General features: G+C 38.6%; 2 protein-coding genes and 2 pseudogenes across 2 annotated transcripts in view; 2 read left to right on the top strand and 2 right to left on the bottom strand.

The window, feature by feature from the left end:
• LOC122147576 overlaps nucleotides 1–4,593 on the top strand; it is a 35,618-nt pseudogene extending 31,025 nt beyond the window's left edge.
• Nucleotides 1–19,300, bottom strand: part of LOC109066939 (sorting nexin-25) — an 825,452-nt gene that overhangs the window by 584,219 nt on the left and 221,933 nt on the right. The window lies entirely within an intron of this gene.
• On the bottom strand, nucleotides 13,196–14,681 carry LOC122147572 (transcriptional activator protein Pur-alpha-like). The gene has a single exon (XM_042770672.1). It carries the CDS (start codon nucleotides 14,593–14,595, stop codon nucleotides 13,762–13,764), a length of 834 nt encoding a protein of 277 aa, XP_042626606.1. The 5' UTR covers nucleotides 14,596–14,681; the 3' UTR covers nucleotides 13,196–13,761.
• The window catches only part of LOC122134660, a 60,633-nt pseudogene continuing 57,977 nt past the window's right edge, over nucleotides 16,645–19,300 (top strand).

Below are 19,300 nucleotides of genomic sequence, written 5' to 3' on the forward strand. Positions count from 1 at the left end.
CATTTTCTTTTGTCTGTGTCAAAATATTACAGACAAATAAATAAATAAACAAACAAACACAAAGGTAAAAATCATGTCTCTGTTCCCACTTACAATACGTAGTGTGCTGCCCATTAAGGCAACATTTTAAGGCATCAGATGTGTATGTCTGTCTTAATTTCACTAATAAGATTCTTTCATACAAATTTATACAAACTAAGTATAATAAATTATTTAAAATTATATATAAAATATATAAAAAATTAATACTAATTAATTCTAACAAACATATTCAAACATATTTTTACATTGTATTTTTTTTATATTTTATAAGTATTTTACATATTATTTATTTAAAGATTTTATATTATGGGTGCTGTGTATTTTTATGCTGATTACTATCACACCAATATCAACATGCTAATGTTAGACTCTGTTAAAAAACAAGTCAGATCTGCTATGCAGAGCATTGTTTGTATTTTGTGTGGGCAGCACTTCTGATATAGAACATCTCCAAATAGGTCACTTACAAGGTTCCATGATGGTTAGCATGTTGTCTTTCAAGGTAGCTGCCTCCATAGGCAGCAAACAGCAAAGCGCTTTTGAGTTGAAGCTTTGGAGCAGAGCTGATGTCATTTCAGGAATGCAATAAATCATTATTATTTAGTGACCCGCCAAAATTTATTCTGTTGAATAATTTCAGCTGCTTTAATTAAAACAATCAGGTTGTATCTTCCAGTCTGGTGGAGTTCATTGGCGAGCAGTGAAGTTGGTTCTAGAGATTTTCTTTCCTGGACTTGTGCTGCAGCAAACAACAGCAGAGCTCATTAGTGAAGTGGCCTCTATTCTGTCTCTCTCTTACACACTTTTTTTCTCTTTATTCTGTCTCTCTGCAGCCCCGAGAGGGACGCAGAGGCTGGAAGAAGTTTTATTTATGCCGTGCTGAAGGGGATGATTCTTTACCTGCGAAAAGTAATTTAAATCCACTTCCCACACTCACACCACTCACAGTCATGCTATATTTTGCAGTATGTGTACTTGATAATATGTGCAAGGAATAGTCAGACAACCAACTGCATTTGCCAAAGTGTCCAACAAGAGCCCACTACACTGATTGCTGATTTTTACCAGTTTTCTTATACAGTTTACAAGTTTATAATCACTTTTTAGACTCATTATGTTATAAGTCCAAGAGTTTAGACTATTTATATCCTGATTACTAGTTTTTACTAGTAAGTACGATGCTAGTTTTTCTTATATTTTATTAATATTTTGATTTCAGTTTTCGTGTTTGAATTGGTTATGTGCTTTATTGTTGGTTGTTATTTATTTATTATTTTTTTATTACTGTTTAGGTTTAATTATTGGTATTTCTTTTTCGTTTTTTTTAACAACTGTTTATTGAAGATTTTTTCTGTTAACACAGTAGTATCAAGCAAAAAGCAAACTGTACAAATTTAGAAACCCATCCCACCCCCTGGTTTTAGACTTAAGGGTAGAGAAGAAAAATAATTAAATAAATACATAACAAGTAAGATAAATAATAGACTAATAAATAAATAAATAATAGTAATACATTAATACTAATACTAAAGAATATTTACAAAGATTTAGAAAAGATCACACAACATTAAAAGATGAATGCCATAAATTAACTGTTTTCCAAATTATATTTTATTCAAATTGTTGCGAGTTGGACTTTACAGTTATTATTTTTACGCGTTTGAGTGCTTCAACACCAAGTTAATTCTCAAGGTAACATTTCTCATTTTTATTTAGTTTAACTTTTTCGATTTAGTTTTATTAATATTTCAGCTTTTATTTCAATTAAATAATGTGAAACTTCACATTAATTGGATAATGTTATTTCAATGTGTAGTTAATGATAACCTGATTTGAAAACACACTACAAAAGCAGCAAAGTCCACACAAGCAGACAAGGAAACTCGACTTAGAATTGATCTTCACAAACAAGAAAACCAGTTCGCCAAGCATAGACACGTGAAACTGAAATCATCTCACTATCCTCTCTTTACTAGTTATAGCACAAAAAAAATATGAATGAACATCAGAAGGTATCTTTTTTTTCCGCCACAGAAATGTCAACACACACCAATTTTCAAGTTCAAGTCCATCAACGTTAATCTATTAAACTCTCCTGTCTGGTTTGTTTGTTGGACAAAATGACAGATTTGGCCTTATGATTGGTCAGATGGCCTGTCAATCAAACTCCTGGTGAAGGGTCTTGATTTTAGAGGAGTTAGACATTAGCATGCTGCTAAGTTACTCTAGTAAGCATGCACAATAGACAGCAGACACAAATAATAGGTAAACAAGCTTGTTTTAGTAGTGCTTTTCAATACTGAATGAAATAAATGCATTTTTTCTAATTGTGTGAAAGACCAGTCTCTACTGTTTTAACAATTTGGTCAAAAGCTGATTTCTTGTAAGACAGCATAATTATCTAATCATGTTATGCTGCTTACTTTGGGAAATGCCTTTGTGGTGCCTTAAAATGCCGCCTACTTTGGCCAGCTCAGTAGGGTTTTGGAATGCAGCCATTGTCTCTCTATCATTTATCTTCATTGTTGCTTTGACTCATTCTTCTCTCTGTCTCCATCGTATGGTCAGGATGAGTACAAGCCTGATAAAGATCTGTCAGAGGTGGACCTGAAGAATGCAGTACGGGTTCACCACGCTCTTGCTACCAGGGCATGTGACTACAGCAAAAAACAGAACGTCCTCAAACTCAAGACCCTCGGACTGGAGGGTTTTCCTGCTGCAGGCCCCGTAAGCATCATGCCTCTTCAGCTGCTCCGAAAATCGTTTTTTTTTTTTCTTTCTTTTTCCTTTTATTGTAGTTGGTTAGTTAACAGTCCACTGTGTCACAGAGTACTAGGGGTCAGATTGCTTTCATTCTTTGCTTACTTGTTGTTTGACTCTTCCTTTAAATGTGTGTGTGTAGGAGTGAAGAGGAGATGATGTCATGGATTTTCAGGATTAATCTGGTCGCTGCTCTTTTCTCGGCTCCTGCTTTTCCCGCTGCCATTGGCTCCATGAAGAAATTCTGCAGACCGCTACTGCCTTCATCCACCACTAGACTCAACCAGGTGCACAAATACAGCTACAGACTCTAGTGAACTTCATTACGCAGTGGAAGAATTTAAGAAATTTGATGATGATATTGAACTAATGAGAGCCAAACTATTTATTGAACATCGGTGTTTAAAATATTGCACAAACAATCTACAGGAATACTGTATCCCATGATGCAGTGGGGTTCCTTTTCCAGTTTGACAAATGTACTGTACAAATATATATATATATATATATATATATATATATATATATATATATATATTCTGGGGTGATGATTCTCACCCTCTTGTTATTCAAAAACCTCTTTTTATAATAATTAATAAAAAATAGTTTCTCATTTATGCAGGAAGAGCAACTGAAGTCCCATGAGAACAAATTGAAGCAGGTTTCTCTGGAATTGGAGGAACACAAGAGGAGCCCCCACCAGATCTGACACCCAAGAGCAAAGAATCAGAAGAGTATCGAATCAAAGAGCACTATTTAACCCTATGAGGTCAGACCAATACAAAGTCATCTGTCTCAGAGCTCATAGGATGATAAAGAATACTGATTAAATACTCATTTGGTCACAAAATAGCATCTGTAAAAACAGTGGTTCCCAACCTGGTGGGTCGTGACCAAAAATGAGGTCACAAGTCTTGGTCAACAGGGAAAAATAATGCAAATTACAAATAGAAAAGAAAATGCAAACTAAGCATATAATCGTGCATGATTATAATAGCAAAACAAATTGGCTACCAACTCTTAAAAAGGAGGAGAAAACTTTTCATGTGTATTTTCTTCTTATTGTCAAAGGTTATATGACCTATACTACAATAAACAAGTTAAAATGAAGATATACTGTAGGTTTTATGCATGCATTATCAGAATTTAGAAAATTAACAAACAGGTTAATAATACTAATACTTATAATGATAATTAATAAAATCTATGAATATTACATCGTTAGATTTCAAGGACATTTTTGTTTACTTTTTCTAAAAAAAAAAAAAAAATTATAAATAAAAATTTATGTGGTCTGAAAGACTCCTAATCTGGGTCCTAAAGCAAAAGCATTTGAGAACCACTGATTTAAATCACATATATGTAACATTTTTGCCTACAACAGGGAAAAACTCTGTGTGTGTAATTATTTTTGCTAAACAACACCATTAATTTTAATTTAAAGCCATTTTAATCTTTATTTTTTTCTATGTCTGCAGAAATGTCGCTATGAGACGTACATCAGTCTTCTGCAGGCCAAGTTTCGCACAGGAAGTGATGACTTGGATAAGATTGAAGCCAGTCTGTTCAGTGGGGAGGGGAAAGAAGGTTACCTGCGCAAAACTCAGTCCAGCCCGTCAATCAGCCAAGGTCAGGGGGTCAACGGACGGGCTGGTCATAAACACGCCCCACAGCACAATAGCTGAAGAGCCTTCTTTGACCTCTGAACTCATGTGACACACTCACGTTTGAGCCTGACTGCAGTGGGTTTGAATATGTGAGACAGAGTCGAGAGAAATGCAAACGTAGCAGTATAATAATGTCCTTATTATTTTAATGTACAGTAAGTTCTATTATGACCATTATATGTATTAATAGTATTATTACTACAACACAGATAAACATTATTGATAATGCTATGAACATGGTATTATGTGCCAAACCAAACCGAAAAAAAAATGAGGAGGACCCAAGACTGTATAAGTGGGGAAGAAATGACAACAATGCATATACTAAAGTCAAGAGAAAGTGAACTGTGGAATTACAAAAATACATTGCGGAAGATGCACTGTGACATGCAGCCACGTTGTGATGTCATTTAGAATTTTACTTTGACACACAAAGAGATTCATTGAGATTCCGTTAAAGGCACAGTTAAGCCAAAAAGGAAACATCTGACCCTTATATTGTTCCAAATCTGTACGATTTTCTTCTGAGGAACATAGAAGATATTTTAAAGAATGTTGGGGCCTAAACAATCATTCCCCATTTACTTTCATTGTATGAAAGAAAAAAAAAAGAAAACTGCCTGAGACATTTTTCAAAACATATTTTTTTGTGTTATGCATAAGAAGGAAAGTCATACAGGTTTTGGAATGACTTTGAAGACAGAATTTGTCAATGTTAAAGTCAGTTTATATGCAGAGATGGCAATAAGTATTTTTTTCCCCCCAAAAAGTTCAACCTGGCAGACAGGGTAACAATAGCTCAGCCAATAAAGCGCTGCAGTGATGGTGTATTTTGTAGGCCAACCTGAAAGTTTGCATAACCCTGCTTCCCTCAACAAAAACTTTATTGCAGAAAATAGGCTCTATGACAGACAAAAGTTTATGATTCTTATATACTTTATTCAACATAATAATCTTAAGAAATGGAAAAATTGTATGAATTTTGAAACCTAAATATAATCAACAAATGTAAAAAGCTAAACATAGGCTATGAGTGAATTACACCGTGGTCACATGACTTCAACTTCTCCATTATTAACCTACAAACAACACTTTCATTCTTTATAAAAAATTTTTTTTAAAAATCCATAAAATGCCATTTTTTTCAGGTTTTGGCCTACAAAAACATTTGACTGACCAATGGCAGGCAGGGAGAGTTCTGAAAATCTGTTTGATAAGTCAAAATTGAAGTTCCGTTGTGGCACAGAATTGACACTTTTTTCACCTTTAAATAAATCATGACATCATTTGGCAGTGTTTGACATTCTTTATGACATCACAACGTGTGTGCATCCCAAGGCTGTGTGTGGTAATGGCTTCCTGATTGACAGGTCTGGTTTAGATGTAGCATTTGATGTACTTGTGAAATGCTCACAGTATCGGTCTCATGAAGTGGCCAGTTTAAGGGCTTTGCCGCACGTTTGGGTGCATGTAAAGATTCACGTGGGCTGTTTGTAGTGTTATATAACTACCCCCTTGTAATTATTTATTATGTTATATTTATTAATTGTAAATTTATATTCTCCTTTTGGAGACCATATAGCAGGAAGACGCTTGTAAAGATGACTACATTTGACCCTTGATTAGTTTAACCTGCACCGTTGTTTTTTTTGTTGTTTTTTTTTTTTACTATCTTAACTGAGGAGCTGACAGTTGATTAATGGATCCAGGGATATATATCTCATGTTGGAAAATACAGTGTCTTAACACGGGACAGGGTATGGGACATTGTATGCGCACAAGCGAGGAAGGAAGACTGCAAGTTGAGTTTGAGTATGCAAAACAGTGACGAAGAGGAAAAACATTTCGGACTGAAAGCGACGCCCTCATTTTCTCTATTCAATGGACCACAAAGCCTCTATGTGTTTCTATGTGCCTGCAGAAAATTCAACCTGGACTGAATATTGAGCAGCAGGACTGCAAACAACACACCATGAACCTCCCTGCCTCTTCATCTGAATCGCTGTAGCGAATCGAAACGGCTCAATCCTGGAAACGTATCACTTTGGAAGAAGATAATTGTTCTTGAGCCACCAAATAGGACTCTGAAACTTAACGGTACAAACTTTGAGCAAGTGCAAGTAGATTTTTATAGTCCTGTTGTAAAGCATGAGGAGTTTGAAAGTGAGAGAATGAGCTTTGGCTCTTTTATGCTTTATGGATGTGGAATGACATTAGAGCTGCAATTTTATACATTCTTAGTAATGGCTTTCTTAAAGGGACCTCTATAGCCTTCTTTTCGCTTTGGCTGTTGTGCTAACATGATTTTCCCGTTTAGGGTAGAACTCAGACGCTGTTGTAATAAAAGATTGTGATGATTATTTCACCATCTCCTCCTGCGTGAAAGGAGTCTGTGTGTTTCATCTCATTTAAAGTCCTTATTTCTGCCACACAGGTTAGTAGGCGCTCATTTGCCAAGTGTTGCATTAATACTTTCTTGCAGAACATCACTGGTACATCTTTCTTCTCATATTTAATGTCTTTATTTTAATGCAAAATCATAGATTTTCTTGGGAAATTCTATTACACACATTATTATTAAGCGGGTATTACCAATTAACAAATCAAAGGCATCAAATCTTCAAGTCAACATGAAACGGCAACCCATTTTACTTCCACTTGGTGACATTGGTTGAAAACAAAGTCATTTTAGAGGAAGCAGGTCTCCTTTGAAATCACATGCACTGAATAATCACCCACGATAAGACACGGATTATGTGTTGTGTTCTCATAGACTTTTTGTTTTCATTTTCACAAGTCTAAAATGTCAATGAGTCCTAAAACCTAGAAACAATTCAGTATTTTTGCACCTTTTTTTTTTTTGAGTGAGTTTTTGGTTAAATACCTGAAATAAGGTCTATGGTTAAAGCAAGCTCAAGATATTTTCACTTTTTATTCGGCAATATGAATACATCATTATATATGTTAAAGCTTCTTCTCATCTTGAAAAAGCCGTTTGCTAACAAATGGTAAATAGGACTATAGAGGTTGTTGGCGACATTAAGCATCATCATACCAAACAGGTAAACTCATCTACTCACAATCTTTATTTCAAATAAAGTTCGAAAGAGTTGTTAGAAGCTTAGTTGTGTAGTTCATTTATAGCCTAACTTCAATATTTATTTATTTTTTATTTCTGCCGATTGTTTTTAGGCTTCACAGTTCATGAAATGTGTTTTGTGAAGATTTATCCTGAATTTCAATTTCAGATATTTCTAGAAAATGTAGCCTCAGGTGTAGGCCAGACCTGATAACACATTTACAACCTTTGTAGCCAACCATTTGCATATAATACAAGTGTTTTCTAATTCTATCCCAAGTGCATTGCCTGGAATAGACTTTAGAACCTAAAATGAGAACATTGGCATTGATGGCTTTCACTGGTTTTACAGTACTTAGTTTGTTGGGCAGCTCTTTAATATCCAGAAGTCAGAATTATAATTTTGTGGCTTTTAGTCTGTCTGTTAATACTGAAGTCATTTGAAAGCTAGATGCTGAAGCTTATTCTAAGCAAACTAAGCATTGCAATTTGAAGAAGCATGTCTCCCAACTGACATAAACAATAGAAAGAAGATTGTTCTGTCCTGCATGCAAGTCCTGTTTCAATTGAAAACACATGGGTTAAAATAGGTTATTTTAAAGCCATTTGCATTTTTACATAAGTATTAGTTTCATGTTTGCATGTTCTGTACTAGCTTGACACTATGAACAGATAATTAACCCAAAAATGAAAACTGTCAGCATAAACTCACCCTCATGTGGTTTCAAACCTATATGACTTTTTGTGGTTCACAAAAGTTAATTCAATGGGGTCCAAATAACTTTAATGAGAGAATTGTAATTTTTGGGTCAACTATTTCTTTAAAATGCCACTGGAACTGAGCTGATAATTAAACAACGCACACACAAACACACACACAAAAAAACCCAATCATTGCCAGGGAGGAATGGATGATTTATTGCAATTAGTCATTTTCAGACACAAAGGCTTTCCAACTCAAGAACAACATACGTACCTGTACAAAAACACACTTGTTACCAAGAAACGTAAATCTGAATAAAGTTGTGAGAACACGCAAACAGCCAAGGGAACAAACAGAGGATGAGGAGGAACGTTGTGGCAATGAAGAAGAGTGGAACACGATGGCATTTCTAAGCAATTTAAGCACCATATTCATGTTATAGGAAAGGCTGAACAGAATACCTTCGAATGTATGACTTAAGTTTAACATGGGTACACACATGAGAATAATCACAGTATTTTTTCATTAGACATTTTTAACCAACTAAAGAAAATAACAGTTGGTGCACTACTTAGTCATCATGCAATTTACTTTAGTAAACCTTCTGCAACACAGACAAAATAGACTTCAATATGTAGAAGAACTTCATAGATTTCTGCCAAACAGCAATTGTCACAAAGCCTGGAAAGTAATTATAGAATCTTTGAACGTGAGGTCACCTATCAAAAATAATATGCTGATTTTTTTTTAAATTTTCTTTATATATTTAAAGTGCAAGGATTTTATCCATTTGATTCAATGCTTTCTGTAAGTATAAAATACAAAGGAAAAAAAACAGCAATATGCTTTTTCCTATATATATATCCCCTATGAATATAGGAACACATATATAGGAATCATATACATATTTATATATTTCATTTTATATGCTATATCTTTTTTAATAAAGAGGAGCATCATATGTAACAAACCATATATACACACACATCACAGGTCATATATATATATTTTTAAGTACAACACATTTGATAGGGAATAAAAAGGAAATGGTTGGTGGGATATGTGAATACCCTCCTTGTGCACTGACCCTCGATGCAGGACCCCTCCCAGACAGTCTGCTTAATACGCAAAACGCTCACAGTTACATGCTAAGCAGGTCAAAGCCTTGAGCTTGTGAGATCGAAGGAACGTGAAGTATGAGAACTAATCCAAGTTGGTGACTGGCCGTGGTTTAACAGGGAAGGGGACGTATCATGGCACACACACACTTCATGAGATTCACACATAGATCAAGTTAAAAGGTTGCGTTTCGCTCTTCGTATTGGAAACCGCAGATGCGGGAGGGCTTTAAGGTGTCTGTGCAGCTCCATTAGTTCAGTTCTGCTCATTAAGGACAGGTGATGCTTCGAATCAGCACCTGGAATTGGAGGAAAGACTGAAATCGCTATTCCAGTCCAGCATGGAGTCGGAGTACCATCTAATTTTTTATTTTTGTCCCCACAGCATGTTGTGCATCAAACCAATACAGGTCTCTGCTGGTGGAGAGCTCGAACACTATTAAATGAGAAAGTCTCTGCGATGCCACCCGGACAGGATTGAGCCATTTAGTACCCAATAGCACCTTCACGATTGACTTAAAACGTGCGTATTTGATCTAGGGCTTCGAGGGTGTGTTTTTGCATCACTAGGAAACACCCTTAAATGTTACTTCCAGTTTAGATTTCGCACAGTGGCACACATTGAACAGTTTTCATAATCGGATCTGGGCAGTGATAGGAAAAAGATTTGCTTACCGGTCTCAAGAGGAAAAGAAATATAACCATGTACAAACAGAGCTAAAATAGTCCGTACAAGAGAAGCATGCTGTTTCAGATTCTCAGAGATGTGAGGGCAAATCGAGCGAGACAAAGTGCGTATGTATGCTTTAATATTGTGCCGTGGTAAACAAGAGACCAAACGCTCTGCAGGAATAATGTCAGCCTTGATCCCCGATAGATTTCCTCATGTGCTTAGCACGAAACAGACCTTTAGCATGGAGGTCTGTGGCTGGAAACCTTCAAACTGTCTGTAGGCTGGTGGCTTCAGTAGACACGAAGGTCTCGTTTTCACAAAAACCCACATATCTGAGTATTTGTGACGTTTGGGTCTGACAGCAACAGGCTTTTACCTGCAATACTAGTGAGCTGGCGTTTATCGAGAGAGGGATTGAGAAAAAAAAAAAAACGTCTTTATCTTTTTCCTAACAACATTCACAAGATATTTGATTAAATAAATAGTTATGAATATCTCTGACTGAAGCATTGTGCATTTAACATTGGCTAAAAAAAAACATATATATTAGCAACAGAGTATCAAACCAACAAGAAGCTTTTGAAGTGACTACATCACTGTATTTTTAGGTCACACAGGATTGTATCTGATTGGCGGAGAGCAGATTTGCCGCTGTATATACGCAGGTGTTTTCAGACGGCCCCTGTTTGTTGTGACCGGTTATGTTACTAGAATACACCCTCAACTTTGACTTGGGCAGTCAAAAAGGTTAGTTTAATATGCAGAAAAAATGTTTCAATTACAGCGAGCCTCATGCATACATTTTTGTTGTTGCAGGGGACAAGTATCCACATACATAGAATGCCGATGTCGCTCAACATTCAATCATCCCGCAGAATCTGATCCCCCTCGGACCCCAAGAGGTAGCCATCAGTAATGCCTGTTCAAAAACACTGCATTATTGTTTTCTAGATCCTCAATGTAGTATTTCTGGTAATGCTTTTGTAGTGTTGAAGTTGAGTTAACGTTCTAATCACCTGGATTATACAACTGAATTAACAAAAAAAAAAAAGAATGAGAAATGTTTAATTTGACCATTTGTAGCTTCGGTTACATATGTGTAACTTTAAAAGAGTCATATTTTCATAGTTATCGCAACATCATTCAGCGATTTTGTAGGATTTCCAATCAGGCATTGAATAGAGTACCTATTATAAGATCTCTCGGGAAATTGTTTTGCTTTGGGGGTCCAAAGAGGGACTTGAACCGGCGGCGGGACTGAATTTGGGGCAACGCCGCCATTGGCACGCAGCCTATTGCACAAGATACTGAAATGTTAGCATTGTAACTTTAGTGAGAAAAGTAAAATCTCAAGGTGCGATGTGACGAGATTGACAACAAATGAATTCAGCAACTGATAAGACCGGCAGAAAAAAATCCCACGAATGGGGATATTAGCACCATACAAAAAAATCATACAGGCTACTGCCTCGGCCGTAAGTCTACGAATATAGGCCTACATTAGCATAACGCTGGGCTGTAGCAAGAAACATACATACAAACTTATCACGCATTTTTTTTTTTTTTTTAGTTTTTTTTTGTACACGCAGCTTTGTTTTTTTTTTTTTTTAACCTGTTACTTTTTTAATTAATTTATATATTTTTTTCACGAAGCACGAGGAGCAGACCTCCACCGTCTTTAGGTGACTTATGTTACAATCAAAAAGAACAAAAACTACATAAGTCATCATTTAAAAATTTTCACGTAGGCTGGCATCAATGACAAAACCGCGAATCGATTTGGCCTTTGAGCACCGCCACGGAGAACCAAAGTAATTCTGATATGACATGAACGCAGCACATCCATGTTTACGTCAGCGCTGTTTGATAATGACATCATCGTTCTTCTCCCAGCAACGCCTCTTTCTCTGATTGGCTTGTCGAAGTCATCATCGAAAAAGCTCCACGAGCGGTACAGCAGCTACGCTGTTGTGACCCCGAACGACAAAGAAAGACAAACAGCGACCGGAAAGAAAAAGATCGAACACGTAAAGCATGTAAACGTGTGGAGAATATAAGGCACCAGTTGTTTTTTTTTTTTTGACGTTGTAGAGGATGCTCCGCGCAGGTATTAACACAACTCGCACTAGTGGACAGCTCCTTTTTGAGTACCCTCCCACCCCACCCCACCCCAAAAAATAAAGAGGAGTTCCCACAGAAAACGTGGGCAATTTCATAAGGATCTAAGTACATCTGATTCACAAAATCATAGTTTGTATATCTAAGTTAGCACTTCAATGAAACCGTCTGCCCAAATGTCAAGTGGGCAATGGTGCAACAGGGTTCGTATTTAACAGGAACAGACGTCAACCGGTTGTTTTAGCAATGCCTTCGCTGTGCGGCTACCGAAGCACACATTGCATGTCGCGTGCAAACAAACAGTCTCATTTGCTTTGTCTATAGAGTTTAAATAGCAAACGAGTAAACAACTTCTCTAGATCTCCTCATATGCACTTCAAGGTGCACTCGGTCATTTTGGGTTTATGTTAGACATGAAGCTTCTTTTGCCATGACAAATGTATTCTGCAAATGAAAGTGACTAATAACATTGAGTTTTATGTTGATAATTTGGCTGGTCATGTAATCTCAACATGATGCAACTAGGCAAAAAAAAAATGCTTAAATAATGAAAAATGACCAAGTGAACCTTTTAAATCTAACCAGAAGGGGTGACATCCATTTATATAAATTGATTAATCTAACAATAGTGCATGTTAAAATATGCACAGCACTCCCGCATCACTGTTCCTTCACTCCTGATGTTCGTTTGCACGTTGAACCTTTGGTTCAAACGCTTCCTAATTAATAGCTTTTGTGCTGGAAGTCAAAAGTGAGCACTGATTATATGTTTCTTCCTCTTTTTCATTTTGCACCTTTGGAAATAGTATCATACTGCAAAAAAAAAAAAGTCCATCATTGTTTTCCAGTCAAATACACAGCATCCTTAAAATAATTTACATGACAATCAGAACTGTACAGGTTCGAATGGGGTCAGATGCTCCAATGAGCAACAAGCCACCGTGACGTCACTCACTTTGCACGCTCTCGTTAGAAACCCCAGTGTGCATGCTGAATATAAACAGCATTTTCATGCCACTTTCGTACTTTAAAAAAAAAATAAAGTTCATTTTAAAATATGCAACAACAACAACAAAACATTAGGTTATCAGTTTTTAAACATGGAGCAGCCGCTGTCAAGCAACATGATTGACAGGTGTCAGTGCTTAAGCGTTTATAAAGCATATCGAATCGTATTGTTTTTATATTAAGTGTCATTTTACCATTGACTAGACATTTTTTTTATTTCTAGTATGGACATTCTTTGCTGTGTCATGAGTGGTCTGAATAAAATTGTGTGTATATATGGTTTTCAGGATGTTTAGATATTTGTACTGGAAAACAAGAGGATTTTTGCAGTGCATAAGAGCTTGAATGTGTCACACACGTGGGTAAAGAGGGATATACACACACTCCTGCACCATCCTGGACACGGTTCATACATCATGTTGTCGATAGCAGCGTCTTACTGTTAAATGGTGGGTAAGTGGGTAACTTCCGGCGATGAGTGAAGAGATGCAACTGTTTGAGTCTGTGAGGGTTGTGTGTGTGTGTGTAGATCGATCCCAAATTACAGTAACGTCTGATTATCATGTTATTCGTCCTGTGCGCACAGGTGTGCATTAGTCCTCGTCCCCGTCGTCCCCGTGCAGGGCCTCCGGTAGCATCTCGCGCGCCCTCCGCTCGCGGCTCCGCTCCTGGATCTTCTTCATCTCGTCCGCGTACTTGCAGAAGGTCGTGCCGAATTTGGACCAGACTTTGCAGGGCACCGTGATGGAGTTGCGGTAGGTGGGCTTCACCTCGCTGACCCGCATGAAGACGCCGTACTTGTTGGATCCCACGTCGAAGAAGAAGCGCTTGTTGTCCACGGTCAGCGACGTGCCCTCGGGCAGCTCTGCGGGGTCCTCGTCCACGCCGAAGTCGTCGATGAGTTTGGCCAACGCGTCGCGGAACTCGATGAGTCCCTGTGCGGGAAGCGCGATGGTCTGGCCTTGCGAGGTTCCAGGGCCGGGCCCGCGGTTGACGGTCTGACGGATCCGGAGAAACCTCCCCCTCTGGTTCTCCTTCAAATCCATGTAGTACTTCCGATTCTCGCGCACCAGGAACTCGCTCTTAAGCGCCCTCCTGGGCTCGTCCTGCACCGTGTCAGGGTTGCTGGGGCCCAGCTGGGCGTAGTGCTCGATGAAGTCTCCAAGGTAGTCGCGGAACTCCACGGCGACGGACATGGAGAGAGTCAGGCGGCTCTTGTTTCCCCCGGCCCCGACCTCTGCTATCTTCAGAAAGCGGCCCTTTGCGTTCTGCTTCACGTCCAGATAGAAGCGTTTGTTCTGGATGTCCACCCGCTTCGAGGCAAGCTCCTCCGTGTCGTGCTGGAGCCGCGATGCAGCGCCCTGTTGCATCGGACCGGGGCCTGTGGCGAATCCTCCGTGCTCACTTTCACTGTCTCTGTCCGCCATGATGCAGCCTCTCCGTCTCCCTCAGCCCTGCTGCAAAAGCGACTGGTGCTGAGCGACCGCGGAGCTCTCGCGAGATCTGCTGCCAGAGACGCTTCCTGAAAGAGGAGACGACAACCTCCGCGTCAAGCGGTCAACGTGGATCAGGTAAGCATCAATGAACACAACCAATGAAAAAGACAGTAAACTAAATATTCTTAGAGGGTTACTATATATGACATTCTGAAATGACATAAAAGGTATTATATTATTCTTATAAAACCACTGTATTGTTTTAAAAGCAATTGCATGTTCAGTTAGCCTATATAAAGAATTCAAATGTATATCTTTTTTGAAAACAAAAATAGTTTTAATTACATTAATGACTGTATAATTTACAAGGAATGTAATAAAATAATTAAAAACGTAATATGAAAGCGTCTATTTTCAAAGAGTCACTACAAAGCACAAGTTTTACGACATTCTGTAACCATTTGTGGATTCCGATGTATAAATCTGGCTGTCATAAAACTGCCTTCTCTGTTTTTGTAGGAGCTTCCAATTGTTGTAGATTCATGTCGAAGTTTAGCTGCTCGTTTATTTTGTGTCAGGATGTTTCCACAGAAAAGCGGTTCTGAAGCATCAACCTCTCCACTGACAGCCATTCACACAGAATGCTCTTATACGCGTTGCGCATTTATTTTATTTTATTTTATTTATTATTTTTAGTTCATCTTGAAGTCTCCGTCTGGTGGAGGGTCTCTATTTCTGCAGTCCGCGAGATTCTTCAGATCAGTAGTGTGTTGGTAAAAGTCATATCAGCGTTACGATTTGCGCACAAAGCAGTTAACTTCTTCATTAAGTCATTTGGATCTTTTTTGCCATTCTCTGAAAGGTTTTTTTTTTTTTTTTTTTTTTTTTTTTTTTTTTTTACTTTTTGTCTGTGTTCATCACCAGGTGTAGATTATCTCTCATATTACTATGACTCATGTGCATGTGTTTAATAATCGTATGTGTGTGAAAGGGGGGCAGAGAAAGGGAAACTCAAAAGAGGCTAATAAATGTCAACATGTTGGTGTTTTATTGCTGTTAGATAATTTCACACATTCTCTTGCATTTATCTCATTACATTATATATGTATAAGTATGCGCAATTGGCAATAATACGCTGTAAAATTAGTTGTAAAATTACATGATCACAGACAAAATGCTAGGTAATTGTAATGTTATGGACTAATAGACGCAAATATCTATTTGCTGTTCAGCACCACGGACAGCGACAGCGCCGCGCCCACCATAGAGACTGTCGAAAAGCTTTATTATGACTGGGTGAATGAATTCTGAGATTGCTGCTCGTATATGTGTGTGTGTGTATTTCGTTTATTAGACAGCTTTGTAAGTCAGTGACGAGATTAATAAAGACATGATAAAAAGAAACAGTCTTTTAACATTCTAGGTAGAAAACATTCTCAGAAATGTAATATTTGAATTCATGTCGGTCCTATACATTTTAAAATCGTTTACACCACTTTGATTTTATAAATGGCAATGATTTCAAACATATTTTATGATGAGGGTCCTTTATGTTTTATGATTTTCTTGTCACATGACAACAATGGCTCCTGCAAGGTGGTTATGTATTTTTTTTAAATATTAATAATATTCTTAAACAAGATTGTATAAAAGTAATTTTGATAATTTTTCAGATGCTTTTTTATTTATTTAAATTTTTTGACTCTTTTATGAAAATACACATTTTGTTAAGCTCAAATAGAGTAACTTCTTGGTTTTATTCACCGAAAGATAAATAATAAATAGTATTAATAAATATTCATTATTTTTAAATAAATATGATGAAAGTATTTAAAAATAAATACAATAAATAAATAATAAATTCAATAAATAATATTGAATTATATTATTAAATATTAAAACATAACATAATAAAAAATAAAAATACTGCGAAAATAAACATTTTTGATAATAATAACAGAGTTCAAGATCGAGTATTTCAGTACTTTTTATTTAGTGATGACCGTCATTAAATAATATTTCTGACGAAAATGGTAGGCCTGTAAACTTTTTTTCAGAAATCCAAAGTGAATACAAAGATTACACTGAAAAAAAAAAGAAGTTTTTAACTAGATTTGTAGAATCCCGAATATTTTTATTCGTCATTGACCCAGTAAAGCAAACCTGAAAACAGTATCGTCCTGAGTCTGAAGCGAGACAGGTGTTCGCAGCGCGTTTCTCTGTTGCGTCGGGTTGTGACTGCAGATGTCGCCCTACAGCAGCCTCAGCACAGGACGGCAATGGCACATTCATTCTCTCGCGACGCCTTTACGCATGATGTAACCCCAATGTTCAAGTTAAAAACCCAGTCCAAAACCGTGCACAAACCAATCCTCAAGACTGTGGCGAATCGTTCTGTTCATTTAGTTTGCCTTGTCATGACGGCGCAATGAGCGGTCCCCTCCACTCATTATAGATCCCTGGGTAGGCTACATGGCAAATACCCGCAGGACCTGTTGCCGGGGTAAATATGGCTGAAAGGATGGTCGGTGGTTTGCTGTGTATCTGTCTTCTTGGCGCTTGGCGGATCGCTTTTTGGGGCAAAATGGTGAATGTGACCTGAATGCGGATTGTTCTCGAGTAGAAAATCACGGCAAACGCACTTTTCACAGGGCATTGATTGCATTTCCAGCTGCTTTTCGCAGCGTTAGTCATCGCGTCAGCGGTCTGCCGCGGTGGCCCGACTGCCGTTTCTCTGTTAGTTGATGTCGCGCGGCGTATTTACACAATTTACGCACATTTGCGCCGGCAGTCTGCCTGCTTTCGAGGGATCTATTTCTACGGCTGGTTGGCCGGTGGGACGCTTCCGTGTCATTAGTGCATTTGCGCCAGAACTTCCAGCAGACGGCTGAGATCTGCTCACGTGAAGCCGCCGAGCGGAGGGCGCGCGCTTGTTGCATCGCCCAGCCGAACAGCAGCGCGTCGTTTGCGCGGCGGAGCGCGTTTTTTAACCTTTTTCGCATCTCCGCCGCTTTTGTGTGCACGAGCGAGGCGTCTTTCTGCCCGAGCGCGCGATGTTCATGATGGTGATGATGACATTGGCTGGTTAGATAGATAGATAGCTAGCTAGAGAGAGAGAGAGCGAGAGATAGATAGAGAGAGAGAGAGTGTGTGTGAGAGGAGCGTCTTGCAGCAAAGGAGCGTCATTTATGCATGCATGCTTATTGAGTTTGGGGATTGTGCGTTGAAGGAGAATGCAGCAGCCCAGCAGTGACCGGGTCTGATTCCGGTTCCTCAGCGGCTGGTGTTTCCCCGTCACCAAGTGCATGGGGAAAGCGGCACACGCAGATGGCATGGACACTTGCGCAAGCCCATTCGCACTCAGTCCCCCAGCACCTTCTGCCCCGAGAGCACTGCAGCAGCGCCGCCGGCCGCCCCTGAGCCACAGCAGACGGCATGAGGAGGCTTGATCCGGTGCATTTCTCCATGCTCGTCATCGGGGTCTCCTTCGCCTGTTACGCCCCGAGTTTGGATTCGCTGCAGGACCAGGCTTACCGATCGGCCGTGGTGATCGAAGGCGAGGTGAGCTCGCTTCCCGAGAACGTCTCCGTGGAGCCTTACAGTGTGAATGTCAAAGTATTGGACGTGTGGCCGGTGAACAGCGGCGGGCTGGAGCGCGAGCAGCTCGTCACCGTCGGAGAATTCGGCTCCGAGGCTCCGTGCGTGGCGGTGGAGAAGCACCACAGATATATCTTTTTTATGGACCCTACGGAGGACCCTTTAGTATTCAAAGCGTCGTTTGCTCCTCTGGACAGCACAGAGAAGACCCTCAAGAAAGATGTTGAGAGCATATTGTGTGAAGACTGCGGTAAGTTTATTCACGGTGACTGTGGCTCTTCATTGTTAACGAATAACGGCTTGTTCTCGCAGAGCATGACAGCGTTGCGTTTTGCTCTAGAGGAGAACGGGAAGATGGGTCGCTTGTGTTTGGGCGTCTCTGCAGTATTGTCCTAATCACCGTTATAAACATTTAGTTGTACACCAGTACACACACACACACACACACACACACACACACACACACACGCACGCATACAAGCAGAGAGAGAGAGAGAGAGAGAGAGAGGGTGGCATTGACCACATCTGTGGCAAGCCCCTTAAACCTTTATTCTGTTAAACCACCGAGAACTAATAGTGATTAATGCCTTCTTCACTTTCAGCAATTCAGTAAATGCTTGAAATAAGTATGTGTTTTTGGAGATTTTTGGAGTACGTTTTGCAAGAGAATACTATTTCAGTCTTTCTACTTAACAATTTATTGTTTAACTCAATGTGTTACTTGCCTTTTCTTTGTAATTATTTGTGAAAATGGTGTAAATCCTACATTCAGTGTAGTGTAGGCTATCTATTCAATTACAGCTTTGGCTTTGCATTGCACTGTCCAAATGGATCTGTGGTTTAGATATCAAATGTTACTTGTAACGCTGGACTAGGTTCCAGCAACAAATGGAATACAGCTTTAGTTTGAAGTTATTACTTGATATCTGAACCTCAGATCGCCACAGGAAACATTAACAAAAATTTGTTACCAATAGTAAATTGTCACTATTGAGATTAGTAGAATAGGAATAAATACTATTATCAATTAAACAAATGCATGTGACTATTAAGTGCATTGTTGCTAATCACTATTGGAATAAGTAGGCTGCTAGAATAG

The sequence above is a fragment of the Cyprinus carpio genome, chromosome A14 (assembly GCF_018340385.1).
Source record: "Cyprinus carpio isolate SPL01 chromosome A14, ASM1834038v1, whole genome shotgun sequence".
Classification (NCBI taxonomy): domain Eukaryota; kingdom Metazoa; phylum Chordata; class Actinopteri; order Cypriniformes; family Cyprinidae; genus Cyprinus; species Cyprinus carpio.

Excerpts from the sequence above, each read along its gene's own strand:
- LOC122147572 (XM_042770672.1), bottom strand. The coding sequence starts at position 14,595 with ATGGCGGACAGAGACAGTGAAAGTGAGCACGGAGGATTCGCCACAGGC.